This window comes from Jaculus jaculus, chromosome 13, assembly GCF_020740685.1.
Source record: "Jaculus jaculus isolate mJacJac1 chromosome 13, mJacJac1.mat.Y.cur, whole genome shotgun sequence".
Lineage (NCBI taxonomy): Eukaryota > Metazoa > Chordata > Mammalia > Rodentia > Dipodidae > Jaculus > Jaculus jaculus.
The window spans coordinates 9,368,190-9,387,692 of NC_059114.1; the positions used below are offsets into that span (position 1 = coordinate 9,368,190).

The 19,503-nt window shown below is 43.1% G+C and overlaps 1 protein-coding gene across 5 annotated transcripts in view; it reads left to right on the top strand.

The window, feature by feature from the left end:
- Ewsr1 (EWS RNA binding protein 1) overlaps positions 1 to 19,503 on the top strand; it is a 33,505-nt gene that overhangs the window by 4,453 nt on the left and 9,549 nt on the right. For 3 of the 5 annotated variants that reach the window (XM_004664035.2, XM_004664036.2, XM_004664038.2), the window contains exons 2-7: positions 3,097 to 3,133; positions 3,241 to 3,292; positions 5,795 to 5,918; positions 12,097 to 12,283; positions 14,485 to 14,652; positions 18,147 to 18,358. In XM_004664035.2, the coding sequence (XP_004664092.1) occupies positions 3,097 to 3,133; positions 3,241 to 3,292; positions 5,795 to 5,918; positions 12,097 to 12,283; positions 14,485 to 14,652; positions 18,147 to 18,358 (780 nt within the window). Of the gene's footprint in view, positions 1 to 3,096; positions 3,134 to 3,240; positions 3,293 to 5,794; positions 5,919 to 6,257; positions 6,276 to 12,096; positions 12,284 to 14,484; positions 14,653 to 18,146; positions 18,359 to 19,503 lie in introns of all 5 variants that reach the window. The other 2 variants (XM_045133174.1, XM_004664034.2) reach the window with 1 other exon arrangement.

The window sequence follows — 19,503 nt, forward strand, 5'->3', positions numbered from 1 at the left end:
TTGAGAGCAACAGACAGAGAACGAGGCAGAGAGAGAGAGAGAGAATGGGCGCGCTAGGGCTTCCAGCCACTGCAGACGAATTCCAGATGCGTGCGCCCCCTTGTGCATCTGGCTAACGGAGGTCCTGGGGAATCGAGCCTCGAACCTGGGTCCTTAGACTTCACAGGCAAGCGCTTAGCTGCTAAGCCATCTCTCCAGCCCTGGAAGGAAGTTTTGTATTTGACTTTTATTTTATTTTTTGTTTTGATTTTCAAGGTAGGGCTTAACTGTAGTCTAGGCTGACCTGGAATTCACTGTTTCAGGGTGGCCTGAAACTCTCCGTGATCCTACTACCTCTGCCTTCTGAGTGCTATAGGATTTGGAAGCAGTTGCGGGGCAGGATTAATAGAAATAATAGGTTTAAAACTGCCTTAAAAAGTCCTAAACTTGGGCTGGAGATATGGCTTAGTGGTTAAGTGCTTGCCTATGAAGCTTAAGGACCCCGGTTCGAGGCTCAGTTCCCCAGGACCCACATTAGCCAGATGCACAAGGGGGCTCACGCATCTGGAGTTCGTTGGTAGTGGCTGGAGGCCCTGACCTGCCCAATCTCTCCCTCCCTCCTCCCCCTCTCTCTGTCGCTCTCAAATAAAAATGAACAAAAAAAGCCCTAAATTTATGTGACTTAAATGCAGTAGTGTGCTGCTCTCCTTCCCCCCCCCACCTTAATTACTGGGCACCTCAGTATACTAGATATTTTCTTTTTCTTTCTTTTTTTTTTTTTTTTTTTGGTAAATTTCATATGGTAAAAAAAAATAGAGGAGGACTTAGAAGCAAAATTGAGACTTAAAAAAAGTTCAGAAGCCTTCTGTGGTGACGCATGCCTTTAATCTCGGCATTCTGGAGGCAGAGAGGTAGGAGGATCCCTATGAGTTCGAGGCCACCCTGAGATTACATAATAGTGAATTCCAGGTCAGCCTGGGCTAGAGTGAGGCCCTACCTAGTCTCTAGATCACGAGGTTTTAGGAGACAATAGTGCACCCCCCCAACGGTCTCACAGTGACCTGGAATTCCCCGATGTAGGGCTGGGATTAAAGCCTGGCGCTACCACACTGGCCCTAAAATTCCCCCCCCCCCCCCCAGATTAGATGCATTTTCCAGATTCTCCTTAACTTGTCTTCCCTTTTGTGTATTGTGTTGTTGGGGAGGAACCAGAGTCTGGCACATGCCAGGCGTGTTCTAATACATAATCCCAGCCCTTAACTTGGCTTCACAAGGATTTCTGAACTTTTGTTTGTTTTTTGGTCACTCTAGCCCAGGCTGGCCTCAGACTCACAGGCATCCTCCTACCTGTGCCTCCTGTGCTGGGATTAAAAGCATGCACCACCACACTGGTCAGATTTCTCATTTTTGAGTTACTCAACAGGTATAGCACTGGCAGTCAGCAAGTCCTTCTTTTTACTTGATTGGAATGATTATCCTCTTGGTTTCTGCCATTCCGTTACACCATCATTGGAGTAGGACTTGTAGCTGGCCTCATCTGCTAAAGTGATGAGTAATAAAAGCAAGACATTATTGGCTCATATCTGTTGTAATCCCAGCATTTGGGAGGCTGAGGCAGGAGGATTGCCACAAGTTATGGTATGACCCTGTCTTCAGAAAAAAAGATTTTAGGGACTGGAGAGATGGCTTAGTGGTTAAGATACTTGCCTGTGAACCCTAATGGCCCAGGTTCAATTTCCCCAGTAACCACATGCACCAGATGCACAAGGTGGCACATTTGTGTAGCATTTGTTGGCAATGAGGAGAGGGCCTGGTTAGGCCCATTCTCTCTTACCTCCCCCCCCCCCCCCAGTAAAGAAATAAAATAAGTGTTGTTTTGGGAATCTGACTGATTTTCAGTCTGTTAAGCATTGTAATATTGCATGCTTTTTTTCTTTTTGGTTTTTTGAGGTAGGGTCTCCACTGTAGCTCAGGCTGACCTGGAGTTCACTATATAGTCTCAGGGTGGCCTCGAACTCACAGCGGTCCTCCTACGTCAGCCTCCCAAGTGCTAGGATTAAAGGTGTGTACCACCATGCCTGGCTTTTCGTTTATTTATTTGAGAGGCAGAGGGAATGAGTGCACCAGGGCCTTTAGTTGCTGCAAACAAACTCCAGAAGAATGATGTGCCACCTTGTGCTGCAGCTGGCTTACCTGAGTCCTGGGGAATTGAACCTGGGTCCTTTGGCTTTGCAGTCAAGCACTTCAACCACTAGTCCATCTCCCCAGCTCTATTTTATTTTATTTTATTTTTTTTTTTTTTTGAGGTAGGGTCTCACTACAGCCCAGGCTGACCTGGAATTCACTATGGAGTGTCAGGGTGGCCTCTAACTCATGGCGATCCTCCTACTTCTACCTCCTGAGTGCTGGGATTAAAGGCGTCATCACCACTCCCAGCTTAATTTAGTTTTTCTTATTTGAGAGGGAGGAGAGAATGGGCACACTAGGACCTTCAGCCACTGTTAATTAACTCCAGATGCATGTGCCACCTTGTTCATCTAGCTTACGTGGGTTAACCTGTAAGCCGTCTGTCCAGCCCATAACCTTTTTTTTTTTTTTTTTTTTTTTTAATGCCAAAGAGTGCCAGGGCCTCAAGCCACTGTAATCAAACTTCAGATGCATGTGCCTCTGGCTAATGTGGGACCTAGAGTCAAACATGGGTTCATGGCTTCACCGTCAAGCACCTTAACCACCAAGCCATCTTAAGCCTGCATGCTTCCTTTTTGTAGGGAGCTTGTGGCACCTCTGTTTGATGGTGCTGGTGGTTTTTTAGCCTTAGGATAATGATTTAGGATCATGTGTTAGAATTGAAAGCCAGTAGTTAAGATGGGCTAATAGTCAGGGGACCTTGCAAGATAACCCTCAGTTGATCTTGACCTCATTAACTAGCACTGTATGCAGACTTTCTGAGTTTAACTGGCTTAGACTTAATTGGTTTGGTGTTGAAAATGGTTCTGATTTGGGCTTGTGTCTGCTAATAGATCTACTCTAAACCTTGCTATTTGAATTTGTTGCTCATTTTTTTTCCCAGTCACCTGTTTTAGCTAACTATGCTATTTTTTCTCTTGTTCCCTCTAGATTATAGTACCTACAGCCAAGCTGCAGCCCAGCAGGGGTAAGTCTGTCTGTTACAACATTTTGTTTGTGATTTATGGGTTTAGAGGGTAGGGCTTTCTATGGAATCAGAATATTCTACATTCAGTTCTTGTATTTGTTTTACAGCTACAGTGCTTACACCGCCCAGCCAACTCAAGGATATGCACAGACCACCCAGGTAATCAATCTCAAGCTAATGATAAATAGCTGCATCATTGAGTAAGAAAAAAAAATTGCAGTTGGCCATTCAAGCAATAGCTAGCACAATCTTTTTACAAGAATTAACTGCAGTACCAGGTGTGGTGGCACACAAGGAAGAGGTAGGGGGATCACCATGAGTTCCAGGTCACCGTGAGACTAAATAGTGAATTCTAGGTTAGCTTGTGCTAGAGTGAGACCCTACTTTGGAAAACTCCCCCCCAAAATTAACTGCAAATAGCCAGAAGTAGTATTAGTAGTGTTTTAGGAGTCCTAATCTTTCATAGTGGGGTGTGCAAAGGGCTCTTCGTCATAATAAAAACCACCTTAAAACTGGGGTTGGCTTCTTATAACTTATAGGCACCATCACTTCTCACTTGTGTATCCTAGTCCAGGCGTGGTCTTTCTCCATATTTTATTTTAGTTTTTGTTTCTTTGTTTTTAGTTTGTCAAGGTAGCTCACTCTAGCCTGGGCTGACCTGGAGCTTATTCTGTAGCCTCAGGCTGGCCTTGAACTGGTGATCTTCCTTTCTCAGTTAGGATCAAAGGCTTGTGCTAACACACTCAGCCTCTAAAGTAAATGTAAAGGCCTGTCATTGTGTCACATACCTTTAATGTAAGTTTGAGGCCAGCCTGAGACTACATAGTGAATTCCAGACCAACCTGCACTAGAGCAAGACTACCTTGGATAGCCCCCCAAAAAAAAGGTTGAAATAAATTTGAGCATAATAAAATATGTCAAAGAGTGCTGGAGAGATGGCTTAGTGGTTAAGGCGATTGCCTGCAAAGCCAAAGAGCCTAGGTTCAACTCCTTAGAAGTTTGTTTCTAGAGGCTGGGGCTCCTGGTGAGCACCACCCCCCCCACCCCCGTCTTTCTACTCATTTGTGTAAATAAGCAGAAAGAGTTAGAGGTAGGAGGATTACTGTGAGTTGGAGACCATTCTGGGACTACAGAGTGAGACTATCTCAAAAACAACAACAACAAAAATACTGCCTGGTATGGTGACACACACCATTAATCCCAACACTCAGGAGACAGGAAGGCCAGCCTGTGACTACAGAGTGTGTTCCAGTTCGGCTTGGGTTTGAGTGAGACCCTGCTTCAAATCTTTAAAATAAAGCAAACAGGATCCATCTTAGCCAGGAGCATAAGGGGGTGCATGCATCTGGAGTTTGTCTGCAGTGGCTGGAGGCCCTGGTATGCCCAATCTCTCTCTCTTCCCCTCCCTCCCTCCCTCCCTCCCTCCCTCTTCCTTACCCCCCCCCCTTTCTCAGTCAAATAAATGAAAATAAGAAACTTTAAAAAAAAAAACAAAAAAACCCTAGTCCTGGTCTGAGAATAGTAGAATGTGTAAGGTCCTAGGTTCAGTCTTCAGTAACCCTTGCCAACACACAAAAAAGCATGCCAGCAAGTTCTAGAAGTTTGTCTCCTGTGCTCTCAAGAAACATCAAATTTTGTTTTGTTTGGGTTTATTTTATTTTATTTTATTTTATTTTATTTTATTTTATTTTATTTTATTTTATTTTATTTTATTTTATTTTTGGTATTTTGAGGTAGGGTTTCACTCTAGCCTAGGCTGACCTGTAATTCACTATGTAGTTTGAGGGTAACCTTGGACCCACTGCAATTATCCTACCTCTGCCTCCCAAGGGCCAGGATTAAAGATGTTCACCACTACACCTGGCACAAAACTTCAAATTCTAGTCCCTGGTTCAGGAAGAGGTAGAGGTATAACTGAGTTTGAGACAGGCCTGGGACTACAGAGTGAATTCCAGGTCAGCCTGAGCTAGAGTGAAACCTTACCTTGGGAAAGAAGGAAGGGAAAAAAAAAACCTCATGATCAGTCATCTGATCCATGTCAAAAAGTGGGTATTACCAGCCACAATTTTGTTTTGTTCTGTTTTTCAGTGTAGGGTTTTGCTCTAGCTCAGGCTGACCCGGTATTCACTATGTAGTCTCAGAGTGGCCTTGAGCTCTTGTGGATCCTTCTGCTTCCTCCTCCCAAATGCTGGGATTAAAGACGTGCACCACCACACCCGCTTACCAGCCACGATTTTAAGAATTACTGTTTTTGCTGGCCGTGGTGGCGCACGCCTTTAATCCCAGCACTTGGGAGGCAGAGGTAGGAGGATTGCTGTGAGTTCGGGGCCACCCTGAGACTACATAGTGAATTCCAGGTGAGCCTGGGCTAGAGTGAGACCCTACCTCATAAAACCAAAAAAAAAAAAAGAGAGAGAGAGAAGGGGGCTGGAAAGATGGCTCAGCAATTAAAGGTACTTGTTTCAAGCACAGCCTATGGCCCAGGTATTATTCCCCAATACCCACATAAGGCCAGATGTACAAGTGATGTATGTGTCTGCAGTTCTTTTGCAGTGGCAGGAATCTCTTTCTTTCTCTGCTTTTCAAATAAAATAGGTGAAATAAGTTTTTTAAATGCAAGGTTAATTTATGAAGTTCTTTTATACATGTTCTTTGGAACAGGCATATGGGCAACAAAGCTATGGAACCTATGGGCAGCCTACTGATGTCAGCTATACCCAGGCTCAGACCACTGCCACCTATGGGCAGACGGCATATGCAACTTCTTACGGACAGCCTCCAACTGGTAAGGCCTGCCTAGAAGAAATTGATTTGGGTCATAGTGGCAGGATTTGCTTAAGTGGCCTGTCTGGGGATCTTTTATTCTAGAAAGGCAGTGTTTTCCCCCTTCCCTTAACTTCTCTCTGAGGGATATCCAGTCGGGTGTGGGTGGGATAACTTTCTAGAGAAAAGTAGTACTTTCACCATTTATGCACACCTAAAGGGTGACTAAAAGATTGTACTAATGCTAATAGTAAGAATGCGCCTTCTTGAACTGAGCTGCTTAAAAATCAAACTGGTTTTCATATCTGTTTTCCTTCATCTGATAGTGTACCCTCTACCTTTTGTTTTGTGCTTTCCACAGTAGAAGGGACCAGTACAGGTTTGACTATCCTGCTCATTCTTGCATGGGAAATGCTTTCCATCTTGTCTAGCCTTGTAATGTTAACCCTTAGGTGTTTTCATTTGTCTAACCCCAGACATTCTAACATCACACAAGGTGCTAATGAAAAAACTGCTTCAGATGTCATCTGCAGATCCATGTCCTTCTACAATTTGGAGAATGGTTTTATGATCATTACTTTTTGTCCAGCCTTCAATAGTTTCTTGCCTTCCCAAAGATACTACTCCTCAGCTGATTTTCCCCTGTTCCCTGAAGGCTAGACTGCATGATTATATTTATTTAGAAAAACAAACTGTCACCCTGCATGTATCATGTTTGTCTGTTGGTTGGTTTCCAGTCTAGGCACATTTCTGTTTCAAGTCTTATAAAGTATTTTAATCTACATTGTGTTTTAAAAATATAGAATAGCATTCTACACTTCAGAAAAACTAAGAATAAATTGTATCTGTATCCTGATATTAACTGATGTTTTGTAGAAAATGTGAAAAGTCTGATATATTTTTTTAGTGCAGTGTAGTATAAAGCAAGTGTTAGAAATGTGAAAACTTGCTGGGTGTGGTGGCACTCATTCGGGAGGCAGAGGTAGGATTGCCTTGAGTTTGAGGCTGCCCTGAGACTACTTAGTGTATTACAGGTCAGCCTGGGCTAGAGTGAGACCCTACCTGGAACCCCCTCACACCAAAAAAAAAAAAGGTGTAAAGACTATTTTCAACTATTCTCAGTTCTCCGACTTAGGTATTTTTCCCACTAACCAATATTTAAGTCATGAATTTCATGAGAACTTCCGAATCTTACTGAGCTAATGTGTATGTTGAGTAGGATGGAAAGGGTTTATGTAACCTTTCTGGTACAGATGTAGGAAGAGTGAAAGCAAGACAAGGTTAATATGATTGAATTGCCAGGTGTAATTGCACATGCCTTTAATCCATGCACTTGGAAGGCAGAGGTAGGATCCCTGTGAGTTTGAGGCCTGCCTGGACTATAGAGCGAGTTCCAGGTCAGCCTACTTCCAAAAAAAAAAAAAAAGAAGAAGAAAGAAAAAGCTAATGATAATATTGTTGAGATCTAGTTTTGAAAGCCCTAAATCATTGTACAGGGATGTGATGGGAGCAAAAGACAAAATCCACTCATAATTGCGAGCCTAAAATAGATAGGATATCTATATCTACAAAATATTCTATCTCTTCAGAAACCAGTTAGCCTTGACCCTGTGTTAAGTGGCAATAAGGAGGGTTTATATAGATTTCATAGATTCTGAGGTTCTCTTCATTCCTACTTATTCCTACCAACTACTTTTAAGGTATTAGAAAGTAATTAATAAAACCATTTGAACATGCCCTCTGAATCAGAATTAAGTAGGAACCTAACTGCAGGTTCAAGCATTTTTTTCTGAATCTTATCCTACCTTTACATATGAAAGTGAGTGGATACTCATCGTCATGAGGAAGGTATGAAAATGCACTTGTTATTGAGCTGAGCATGGTGGCTCCTTTAATCACAGGACTTGAGCTGAGGTTGGAGGATTACTATGAGTTGAAGGCAAGCCTGGGCTACAATGAGAGACCCTGCCTATGAGCATACTGCTTTGTTCTAGGGTTGTAAATGAAGCTTCGGTTGCATGATTCAAATGGAGTTCTTCTACTTGAATCTTTACTATTTACCTAGAACAAAAATTGGATCGTGCAGTGTTTCTTACCTAACCCTTTTTTCTTTAAATTGAAGGAAAGGCATATAGATGTGTCGTCCTTTTGGCTGTTTGTCTTTTTTGTTGTGATTAAGTCATTTTGCTCTGTTGGTTTTGCTCATTTTCCTTGGTGGTTTGTGTAGGTATGGCACGTTAATTTAAAAGGTTACTCATTAATCTGGTCTCTAGTATGATAGTCTCCGCAGGCTCTCACTGTTACTACAATTTTATGACATGGGTCCTGGTCAGTTTTAGTTTTTGGTTGTTTAATTTCTTATGAATTATAAATAGCTTGTGAAGCCGGGTGTGGTGGCGCACACCTTTAATCCCAGCACTTGGGAGGCAGAGGTAGGAGGATCGCTGTGAGTTCAAGGCCACCCTGAGACTACATAGTGAATTCCAGGTCAGCCTGAGCTAGAGTGAGACCCTACCTCGAAAAACCACCAAAAATAAATAAATAAATAGTTTGTGGGTTCTGTGGTTAACCTTAGGATTTTGCAAATTAAATAAATAAAGAACAGGAGGTATAGCTCATTGCTAAGGTGCTTCCCTAGTTTGCCAGCTCAAAAAAAAAATCTCTGTTGCTTAGGGGTGTTTTGTAAAACAGTTAAATTGGTTTTCTCAGCTTAAACAAGGAAACTACTATCTTTGTACATCACTTCAAATTTAATTTGGGATGGAGAAAGTGTGACTGCCTGTACTACAAGATGACACTTGAGATTCAAAGCAGTCATCGTAGTGTATGCCTGTAAGCCCAGCATCAGGAAGCTCAGGTATGGGCATTGTTGCAAGCCATCCTAGGCAACTTAGACTCCCTCAAAAGAAAAAGTTAAAAGGAGGGTAAAAGGAGGGTTAATCCCAGCACCCTCGAGACAAAGGTATTAGGATTGAGCCAGTCTAGGACTACAGAGTGAGTGCTGAGTCAGCCTGGGCTAGAGGAAAATCCGTAACGAAAAACAACAAAGTCAGTGGGGCCAGGGAGATAGCTAACTGGTGAACAGTACTTGCTGTGCCAAACATGAGGATCTGGGTTCAGTCCTTAGCACCTACATAAAAAGCTGGTGTAGTTATACACACACCTTTAACCCCCAAGGCTAGAGGAGCAGAGATAGGAGTATTAGGCTCAGCAGTAAGCTAAGTTAGCCAAAAATGGTGAGTTCCAGGTTCAGTAAGAGACTCTGACTCAAGGAAATGAGGCAGAAGAGGAATGAGGACACCATATGTGTGCAGGCACTACATACACAAAAAAGTGTGAAGATATACTCAACCTTTTAAAAAAAATTTTTTTTGTCGTTTATTTATTTGAAAATGACAGACAGAGAAAGGGAATGGGCGCGCCAGGGCCTCTAGCCTCAGCAAACGAACTCCAGATGCGTGCGCCCCCTTGTGCATCTGGCTAATGTGGGTCCTGGGGAATCAAGCCTCGAACCGGGGTCCTGAGGCTTCACAGGCAAGCGCTTAACCGCTAAGCCATCTCTCCAGCCCTATACTCAACCTTTTAAGACCCTAAATGTAACACAAATAAGCATTCTATTTTATTTAACTGGGGGGACCAAGGGTTGAGGTGGTAGGGTCCTTAGGCTTCACAGGCAAGCTACTGAACCATTTCTCCAAGCCTTCAGGCTGTTTTCTGTTGTTTTGTTTGTTTTTCAAGGTAGAGTCTCTAGCCCAGGTTGACCTGGGATTCATCATGTAGTCTCAGGATGGCCTCAAATTTATGGTGATCCTCCTACCTCTGCCTCCCAGAGTATTGGGATTATATGTATGCGCCACCACACCCAGCTCTGAAACTCCTTTTGTAAAAAAAAAAAAAAAAAATTTATTTATTTACTTACTTATTTGAGAGGATAAGAGGCAAAGAGAGAATGGGTGCGCCAGGGCTTTCAGCCACTGCAAATGAACTCCAGATGCATGCACCACCTTGTGCATCTAGCTTATGTGGGTGCTGGGGAATTGAACCAAGGTCCTTTGGCTTTGTAGGCAAGCACCTTAATCACTAAGCCATCTCTCTTGTCCCTGAAACTCCTTTTTAACTCTAATAAGAATTAGGTTTTCTTTGGATATGAATCTTGACAAAAGTTTTTATTTATTTGTAAGGAGGAAAGGAGATAGAGATAAGTATTGGCACTCCACGGTCTCCAGCCGCTGCGCACAAACCCGAGACACATGTGTCACTTTGTGCATCTGGCTTTACATGGATACTGGAGAATTGAATCCCAGGCTGGCAGGGTGTACAAACAAGCACCTTAACCACTGAGCTCAACCACTGCTTCCTGGTGCCCATTGACTATGGGAAAGCAAAGAGCCCAGTAAAGGCAATAGCACCTCTTTCAAGAATGGGTTAGGACTATGAGATCTGTGAATCTTTGGTCATGTTCTAAATCCAGGCATGGATTCTGTGCCTATAACTGCAGATCTTTGGTAACCCTTAGCTAGGGAAGTACTGAAGGGGGGAGAAAGGACCTCTAATACTGTTGTATAGGGGAAAGGGTCTTTTGCTGTGGTAGGTAAGTAGAGGAATGGAGCTGGATATTATAACTAACCCAGAATCTTACACAGTTGTATGTGGAGGGTATCATAATAATAAGCCTATTTTCAGTAGCTACCTGAAATAAAATTAGCAGTGCTGAAGTGTTTAATCAAATCTTCACATCTCCCACTGAAAATCAGATACACGTTCTATAAAACTCCGCAGTTCATAAACATGAGCCACCTCATGGTTGTGCAGTGCTTGAGACGGAAAGAAAGTTTATGTGGGATCAAAAGTTCCATGTCGAGCTGCAGGAATGGCTTAGTAGTTAAGGCACTTGCCTGCAAAGCCTAGCATCCCTGGTTTGATTCCCCAGTACCACATAAAGCCAGATGCATGAAGTGGCACATGCATTTGGAGTTTTGCAGTAGCTAGAGGCCCTGTTGTGCCCACTCTCTCTCCCTCTCTGTCTCTCTCTGCTTGCAAATAAATATAAAATGCTAGATCATTTGCCTTTTCCTTTGCTTCTGCAACTTTTGGTTTTTTCCAAGGTAGGGTCTCTGTAAGTCTAGACGGACCTGGAACTTAATTCTGCAGCTCCAGGCTGGTTTCAGATTTGAAGTGACCGCCTACCTCTTCTTGAGGTTATAGGCGCACTACCTCGCCCAGTTTATCTGCATTGTTTTTGGTGTCTGAGGTAGGGTCTAGCTCAGGCTGACCTGGAATTCATCCTGTAATCTCAGGATGGCCTCAAACTCACTGTGACCTTCCTATCTCTGCCCCTTGAGTGCCAGGATTAAAGGCATGTGCCACCACACCCGGCACTTTTTAAAAAAAATTTATTTATTGAGAGGGGGTTATGCACCAGGGTCTCATGACACTACAAGTGAACTCCAGATGCATGTGCCACTTTGTAAATCTGGCTTTATGTGGGTGCTGGGGTATTGAATCCAGGCCATTTGGCTTTGCAAGCAAGCTTCTGTGACTTAGCCTAGGTTAACTTGGAACTCACTTTAGTCCCTGACTGATGTCAATTCATAGTGATCCACCTACCTCAACCCCCTGCTGGAATTAAAGGCATACACCCATCACACCTGGTGGCTTTTTGGTTTTTTCAAGGTAGGGTCTTACTCGTAACCCAGGCTGACCAGGAATTCAGTATGTAGTCTCCCAGTGGCCTCAAAAACTCAACGGCAGTTATCCTCACTCTGCATTCTGAGTGCTGGGATTAAAGGTGTGCTCCACCATACCTGGAGCAGCTTTTTAAAACACTTTTATCAGAACTGGGATATAGCTCAGTTAGTAGAGTACTTACCTGACATAGTGGTACATACCTATAATCTAAGCATTTTGGAGGTGAAGGCAAGAGGATCAGAAGTTCAAACTCATCCTCAACTATTACAGGCTGGGATGTGTCCCTATCTGGGGCCGTGGGGTGTGCTTTCCCCTCTTTCTGCTAGATGTGGTGGTTAGGAGATGAGATAGTGCTTATACTGGCTTGTTGCTACTTCACTAAAGCAAAGTGTTTAAAAGGATTAAGTTTTGTGTTGGTTGAAAGTGGGTGGTTTACAACTTGTTTTGGTAATAAGTGTTTTGGCAGATCTCTAAAGAGACTAGAAATCTGATCCAGCTCTCCTTTATCCTAGGTTATACTACTCCAACTGCCCCCCAGGCATATAGCCAGCCTGTCCAGGGGTATGGCACTGGTGCTTATGACACCACCACTGCTACGGTCACCACCACCCAGGCCTCCTATGCAGCTCAGTCTGCATATGGTACTCAGCCTGCTTACCCAGCCTATGGGCAGCAGCCAACAGCCACCGCACCTGCAAGGTAAGGCCACGTTTGCCTGCTGCTAATTCTGATGCATCAGCTTTGTACATGAGAGAAAGAGCAGATCTTTACAACAGGCCGTCCATGACTTAGTGGAACTGTGTTCTCACAGTCCTTACAGTAACAATGTGGTGGAACATGTACCACAAAGGTGTTCACCATTTAGTAGTGAATTGGTACCATCCAAGGACCAAAATGAGGAGTAGTAGTAGATTGTTTAGGGACTTTTGGGGATAGGAGGCCACGGTTTTTACTTCTCTCCCTCCCCCCTTTCTGTTTTGTTTTTTAAATTTTTTTTTTGGTACTTTTATTTATTTGAGAGCGACAGGCAGAGAGACAAAGAGGCAGCTAGAGAGCATGGGCACGCCAGGGCCTCCAGCCACTGCAAACGAACTCCAGACGCACGCACCCTCTTGTGCATCTGGCTAACGTGGGTCCTGGGGAATCGAGCCTTGATCCCAGGGTCCTTAGGCTTCACAGGCAAGTGCTTAAGGGCTAAGCCACCTCTCCAGCCCTCTGTTTCCTTTTTTGAAGTAGGGTCTTGCTCTAGCCCAGAGTGCTGGGATTAAAGGCATGTGTCACCGTGCTGGACTCATTTTCCTTTTTTTTTTTTTTTTTGTTTGTTTTTGAGGTAGTCTCTGTAGTCTGGGGCTCACCTAGAATTCATTCTGTGGTCCCAAACTGGCCTCTCATTGCATTTTTTACTTTTCTATACCCAGGAAAATAACAAGTGTTTGTTTTCCTTCAAACTACCAGTAGAATTGTCGTTTGGTTATTGACCCTATAAATTGACCCTTTAGATCAGTGACAGCTTTCCCTTTGGGAAAATATGATAATTCACAGTACACAAGGGAGAGTAATTGTAACATCATGTGAGTCAAGAAATACTCCTGACCCAGTTGTCAGTCAAGCATTATTGCCTCAGCTGAAATAGTTGACATGATTTTCTTGGTTTGATAATATGGTCATAAACAGGTGTAAGTCTTAACTCAGTTCCCTGCTGTGGGGTGAATATTATTAACTCTAGTAAAGCTCATACTACATAACTGCTGGCCGACAAACAGTATGTGTGAACAAATTTCAAGTCTTAGCTTTAGATGGTACACTCAGGTAGCTTCTACATACAGCTTTGAAGAAACACTGAAAACTGATTTGAATGAAGACTTTGTTTTAGAGAACACACAAACCAACTTGTAACCTACACTTTCGTATATACTGTAGAACTAAGAATTAGTTCTGGAGAACTGGTGAGATTACCTCTAAAATGCACAGTGAGTAATCCAGAGCCACTTGACAGTGCACACCTGCTAGACAACTTGGGCAGTAGTTGTGTCAGCTGACTGGCTGATTCTGAGGAGGACATTTCAGTGGACTTGGGCATTTCAGAATGTTACCAAATGTACAAAGTCCCATATGACTATCCTGCAATAGAATAATAACCAAGCCACAGCTGGACAGTTTTGAATATGAATTGATTGGTGATAACTTGTTATTTTGGGCTCCTTTTTCCCCCCTTAGTGTTCAGTAATTAACCACTTCTAAAGCAATGGCTTATCTCTTGACCAGTGGCAGCTACTCCCTTTTCCCAGTGGTAAGGGAAAGTCTATAACCCACTTCAGCTCAGTGGCAGAACCTGGCTTTGCTTCATGTAGCTCCAGCTTACAATGCTCCAGCCTTGATGTAAACTATTGAGACTAATTAGGGTGGTGGAGACTACTGAGGATTTTTTTCCTTGGGGTTGGGATTGGTTTATATGATTTGATGAGTTTACTTCCCAGTCCATCTGAGTATGTGGTAGGAAGTGAATCATCCCTGCCTGCCTTGTAGAGACTGGCAAGGTTAATTTTTACAATGTCTTATAATATTACTTAAGCCTAAACTTGTATATTGTTTAAATTTTTCTTGTCTTTAACAGTTCGCTTCAGAAGAGTGTTTCCTCCCATAACCTTCCCAGTCACTTATATTGGCAACACAAAACAAACTCTTTCTAGCTATTCATAAGGAATAGAACATGTTGACCAACCTCTGCTGCAGCTGATCGATTATTCCCCTCAGTGTTCTCTTCCAACAGATAGTTGAATTGACACTGGGTCTGATGTAGTTCACATATTTCCAAACTTGGTCTTAATATTGCATGGAGTTCCTACTTAAGTTTTTGGGCTAAAAAATAAAGTCTCATTTTTTTTCCTCCCTCCTTTTAGACCACAGGATGGTAACAAGCCTGCTGAGACTAGTCAACCTCAGTCTAGCACAGGGGGCTACAACCAGCCCAGCCTAGGATATGGACAGAGTAACTACAGTTATCCCCAGGTACCTGGGAGCTACCCCATGCAGCCAGTCACTGCGCCTCCGTCCTATCCTCCTACCAGGTCAGTCTCTTTCTGTGACCAGTGCGCTAATAATGTAACAAAACAGGTGGGTTTTTGTTTGTTTGTTTTTCCCTTCTGGTTGTTGACAACGGATACTGGCTTCTTTGGGGAAGCTTTGTTGGCTGGTTCTCCAAGTAATAAAACTGACTATACACATTGCATTTAAACCTCAGTTGTACAGTTCCCGTGGGAGTACCTGGCATCTACTGTCTATACTCTACGTATAAGAAACATTTTTACACTCTTAAGTTCTTCCCTTTAATTTTGTTCTTTTGATTAAGTCAGAAGTAAGATAAACAGAACCAGATGTGGTGCCAGCACTCAGAAAGCAGAGGTGTAGATCACTGTGAGGCTAGCCTGGAACTACAAAGTGAATTCCAGGACAGCATGGGCCAGAGCAAGACCCTATCTCAAAAAAACAAAACAAAAATAGGACTTATGAGCCGGGCATGGTGGCGCACGCCTTTAACACCAGCACTGGGGAGGCAGCAGTAGGAGAATCACCATGAGTTTGAGGCCACCCTGAGACTACTTAGTGAATTCCAGGTCAGCCTGAGCTAGAATAAAACCTTACCTAAAAAAAAAAAAAAAAAAAAAAAAGACTGAGGAGATGGTTTAGTGGTTAAGGCACTTGCCTGCAAAGCCAAATGCACAAGGTGGCACATGGATCTGAAGTAAATTTGCAGTGGCTAGAGGTCCTGGCTTGCTTATTCTCTCCTCCCCTTTCCCTCCCCCCAAAGTCAGTTCATTCAACAACAGTCTTTATGTTTGGGTTAAGTGCAGTGAAAGGGGTCTAGGCATGTTAAGCAAGTGCCCTATCACTAAGCTTTCTGCTCTGTTCTTTTGCCTTGTGCTCCCCCCCTCCACAAGGTGGGGTTTTCCTCTAGCCCACACTGACCTAGCATTCATTGTAGTCTCAGGCTGGTTTTGAACCTGTGCCACCACACCCAGCTTGACTTGTTTTTAAATTAACCACACAGTCAGCTATCTTTAATGTCCAGTTTGGGTTTATGTAAGCTTTGCTTTATTTTTCAAGGTAAGGTTTCATTCTAGCCCAGGCTGACCTGAAACTCTGTAGTCCCAGGGTGGCCTCAAACTCACAGTGGTCCTCCTACAGCTCTGTGTCCCAAGTAGTAGGGTTTAAAAGTGTGCCACCATGCCCAGCCTATGTAAGGTTATTATTTTTTTTTTGGGGGGGGTGTCTGTATGTAAGCTTTTTTTTACCCATGTCTGAGTTTTCAAATGAATTGACTGAATTGTGTCTTAGAGTTAATGTGGCCTGTTAAAACAGTGGCTTCCCTCCATCCTTTTTTTTTTTAATTTTTTATTTATTTATTTGAGAGCGACAGACACAGAGAAAGACAGATAGAGGGAGAGAGAGAGAATGGGCGCGCCAGGGCTTCCAGCCTCTGCAAACAAACTCCAGACGTGTGCGCCCCCTTGTGCATCTGGCTAACGTGGGACCTGGGGAACCGAGCCTCGAACCTGGGTCCTTAGGCTTCACAGGCAAGCGCTCAACCGCTAAGCCATCTCTCCAGCCCATCCCTCCATCCTCTATTTATTTATTTTATTTTATTTATTTGAGAGAGAGAAAGGCAGATACATACAGCCACTGCAAGCAAACTCCAGATGCATGTGCCACCTTGTGTATCTGGTTTACGTGGGTCCTGGGGAATCGAACCATGGTCCTTTGACTTTGCAGGCAAGTGCCTTAACTGCTAAGCCATATCTACAGCCCCTACCCCCTCCACCCTTTTTATTTTCAAGCAAAGAGATAATGGTCTCCTCAGGGTGTCCAGCTACTGCAGATAAACTCCAGATACATATGCCACCTTGTGCATCTGGCTTTATGTGGGTACTGCAAATTGAACATAGGTTGTTAGGCTTTGCAGGCAAGCGCAGTAACCTCTAAGCCATCTCTCCAGCCTATGGTCCCTTTGTGTACTCATTTCATAGGCTGACACATTAAAGTGTCAGCAAACTTGATCAGGTTTAGGAACAAATACAGCCGATTAGGTATTTCATACAACTTGGCACAAAAGTGTTCCTAAAAGAGCATGTCTGTACCCAGTATGCTGAGCAGTTATTCTGGCAAGTTGAATGAATGCAGGTAGATAGTTGGATTCATACAGCTGTGGAAAGATGATGGTACATGCTGTTTAATTGCACATTAAGATAAATTCTTTTTTTGTTTCTCCTCATGGCTCATGGCAGAGGCTTACTCGCTCACACTATTTCAATTCTTTGAGGCAGGGTCTCACTGAATGTAGAGCTCACTGGTTCAGCTAGAGTCAATGAGTACCTCTCCAGTGCTGGGATTATAGGATCATAACACCACACCTGGCATTTTGCCTGGGTTCTGAACAAGGTCCTCATGCTTGAGTGGCAAACACTATATTCACTGAACCATCTCAGTTGCATCAAGATCTTAATGTAATTTCAATGTACGCTGGGGGATGGGGGCAGGGTCTGAGGCAGGGAGCTTGTGCTGACAGGTTCAAGACCCTATCTGGATGAAATGGCAGTGAAGAATTTTGCTTTGGTTAGATTTTTTTACCATTATATTTTCACATAAATATAATGCTTTTTTTTTCCAGTGCCTAAAGATACCCTGTTAGATTTTTCTTCATTCCCATATTATATAGACCAATCATGTCTGAAAGATTTAAAGTATAATAGCAAAGCAATATTGAATATTTGGGGGGAAGCATCCCTACACACAGATACCTTCATGCCCTAACACCAGCCTTGCCCAAAAAAGCAATATCATCATTGAATTTATTAGAGGGCTGTGATGTGACCCAGCAGTTGGACCCTCTATGGGAAAATTCCTGAGTTTGATCCCTAGTGTTGTGAAAAATAATCATGGGGGCATTCTTGGAAGTGAATGCCTCACTTACCTTTTTCTCAGTACCTTTTTTACTAGGGTAGTCTGCCCTGAGTGCACAAGTATATATTCTGCTCATTGAATTCCAGAAGCTTTGATCTCATAGTATTAAAAAATGTAGAAAATAGATGGAGGGTGTAATGATCATGGTATATTGTTTATACTTATGGATGTTGTCAATAAAAAGTTGTTAAAAATGTTTTTGTTTTTTCAAGGTAGGGTCTCACTCTAGCCCAGGCTAGCCTAGATTTCACTCTGTAGTCTCAGGGTGGCCTCAAACTCACAGCCATCTTCCTACCTCTGCCTCCCGAGTGCTGGGATTAAAGGTGTGCGCCACCACTCCCAGCTTCTAAAAATGTTTTTAAATGTAGAAAATAACTCTTAGCAGTTGCTGTGGTGTGTACCTGTAACCCCAGCACTCTGGAGTCCCGAGAATTACATGCAGGTGGGAGACCAACATATGGCACATAGTGACATCTTTTCAGTGAAATGCAGAAAAAATAAATTGCTTCTGACACCTATTAATGTGCCGTATTCACAATATTGTGGAATGTTAACAAACTTTTTCTCTTTTCTAAAGTCCTTTTTTAATTTTTTTTTCTTTCAGCTATTCCTCTTCACAGCCAACTAGTTACGATCAGAGCAGTTACTCTCAGCAGAACACCTATGGGCAACCGAGCAGCTATGGACAACAGAGTAGCTATGGTCAACAAAGCAGCTATGGGCAGCAGCCTCCCACTAGTTACCCCCCTCAGACTGGATCCTACAGCCAGGCTCCAAGTCAATATAGCCAACAGAGCAGCAGCTACGGGCAGCAGAGTGAGTTGCTAAGAGAGAAAACCAAATCTGAATAATTGTGCTTGGAGTTTCTGAACATAGGAAATGCACGAGGACATTGTTTGCTGTGGGAATCCAGGACATGTGAATAGTGCATAACATCCTAGCTAACAATTTGGATGTCTCAGTAAATATCCAGTGCTTATTTTCTTCAATTTAGCTGTCAGCACACATTACAAAAGAAGAAAATATATTTAAAAAAAAATTACACTACCATCCCAGCTTTCTGGATAAATTCTATCCAGTGAGTGGAGCTGACATTCTTTATGACCTGTCACATCCCAAATGCTAAGAGAAAGTCGGGCGTAGTGGCACACATCTTTAGCCCCAGCACTCGGAAGTTAGAGGTAGCAGGATTGCCATGAGTTTGAGGACGCGCCCCCCGCCCCCAGACTACATAGTGAATTCCAGGTCAACCTGGGCTACAGTGAGACCCTACCTCAAACAGAAAAAGAAAAGCCAAATATTGAGAGAGTAGGCAGCTGTTGAACATGACTATATCTTTGACAGTAAAAACTAATTTTTTAACTGTATTTTTATTTTTGTTCAAATCCAAAAATCCCTGTGTGCTGGGATTAAAGGCATGCGCCACCATGCCCGTCTCCTTGTTTTATTTTTGTTGAGGTTGTGTGTTTTGTAGGAATTGAATCCAGGGTCTCAACCTTCCAAGTGTACCTTCTCACACAAAGCACCAGTGCTTGTAGTCCTGTGTATGTGGAGAAGTAACCCAAAACACTTCACCAGTTAATTTCCACCTGGCTTACTGCTCATTTTAAACTGAATCCCATCTGTGGGCATGTTTTGTTGTGGCCGCTTGATGGATTAAAGACCTTAACAACGGTTTTGAGCCCTAAGAAGTGTGCTCTGCTTTCCACTCTGGAGTGCTGTGCAAAGAATTTGGACACAGAATCTAGAAATGTATTTTGGCCAAACGGTCCTTTTCATGGGGGAGTAGTTTATTCTAGGATGGCTACACAAGGTAATTTTAGTCTTGGACCAGTAGTTTTTGTTGAATTTAGGAAGGCCTATAGATAGTGTAAAGCAGGTAGTTCCTTGCAGTTGAGAGTTGTTATTCCAAGAGAAAGTATATCAGGCAGTAGTGTAAATGGTGATCCATGGCTTACAGA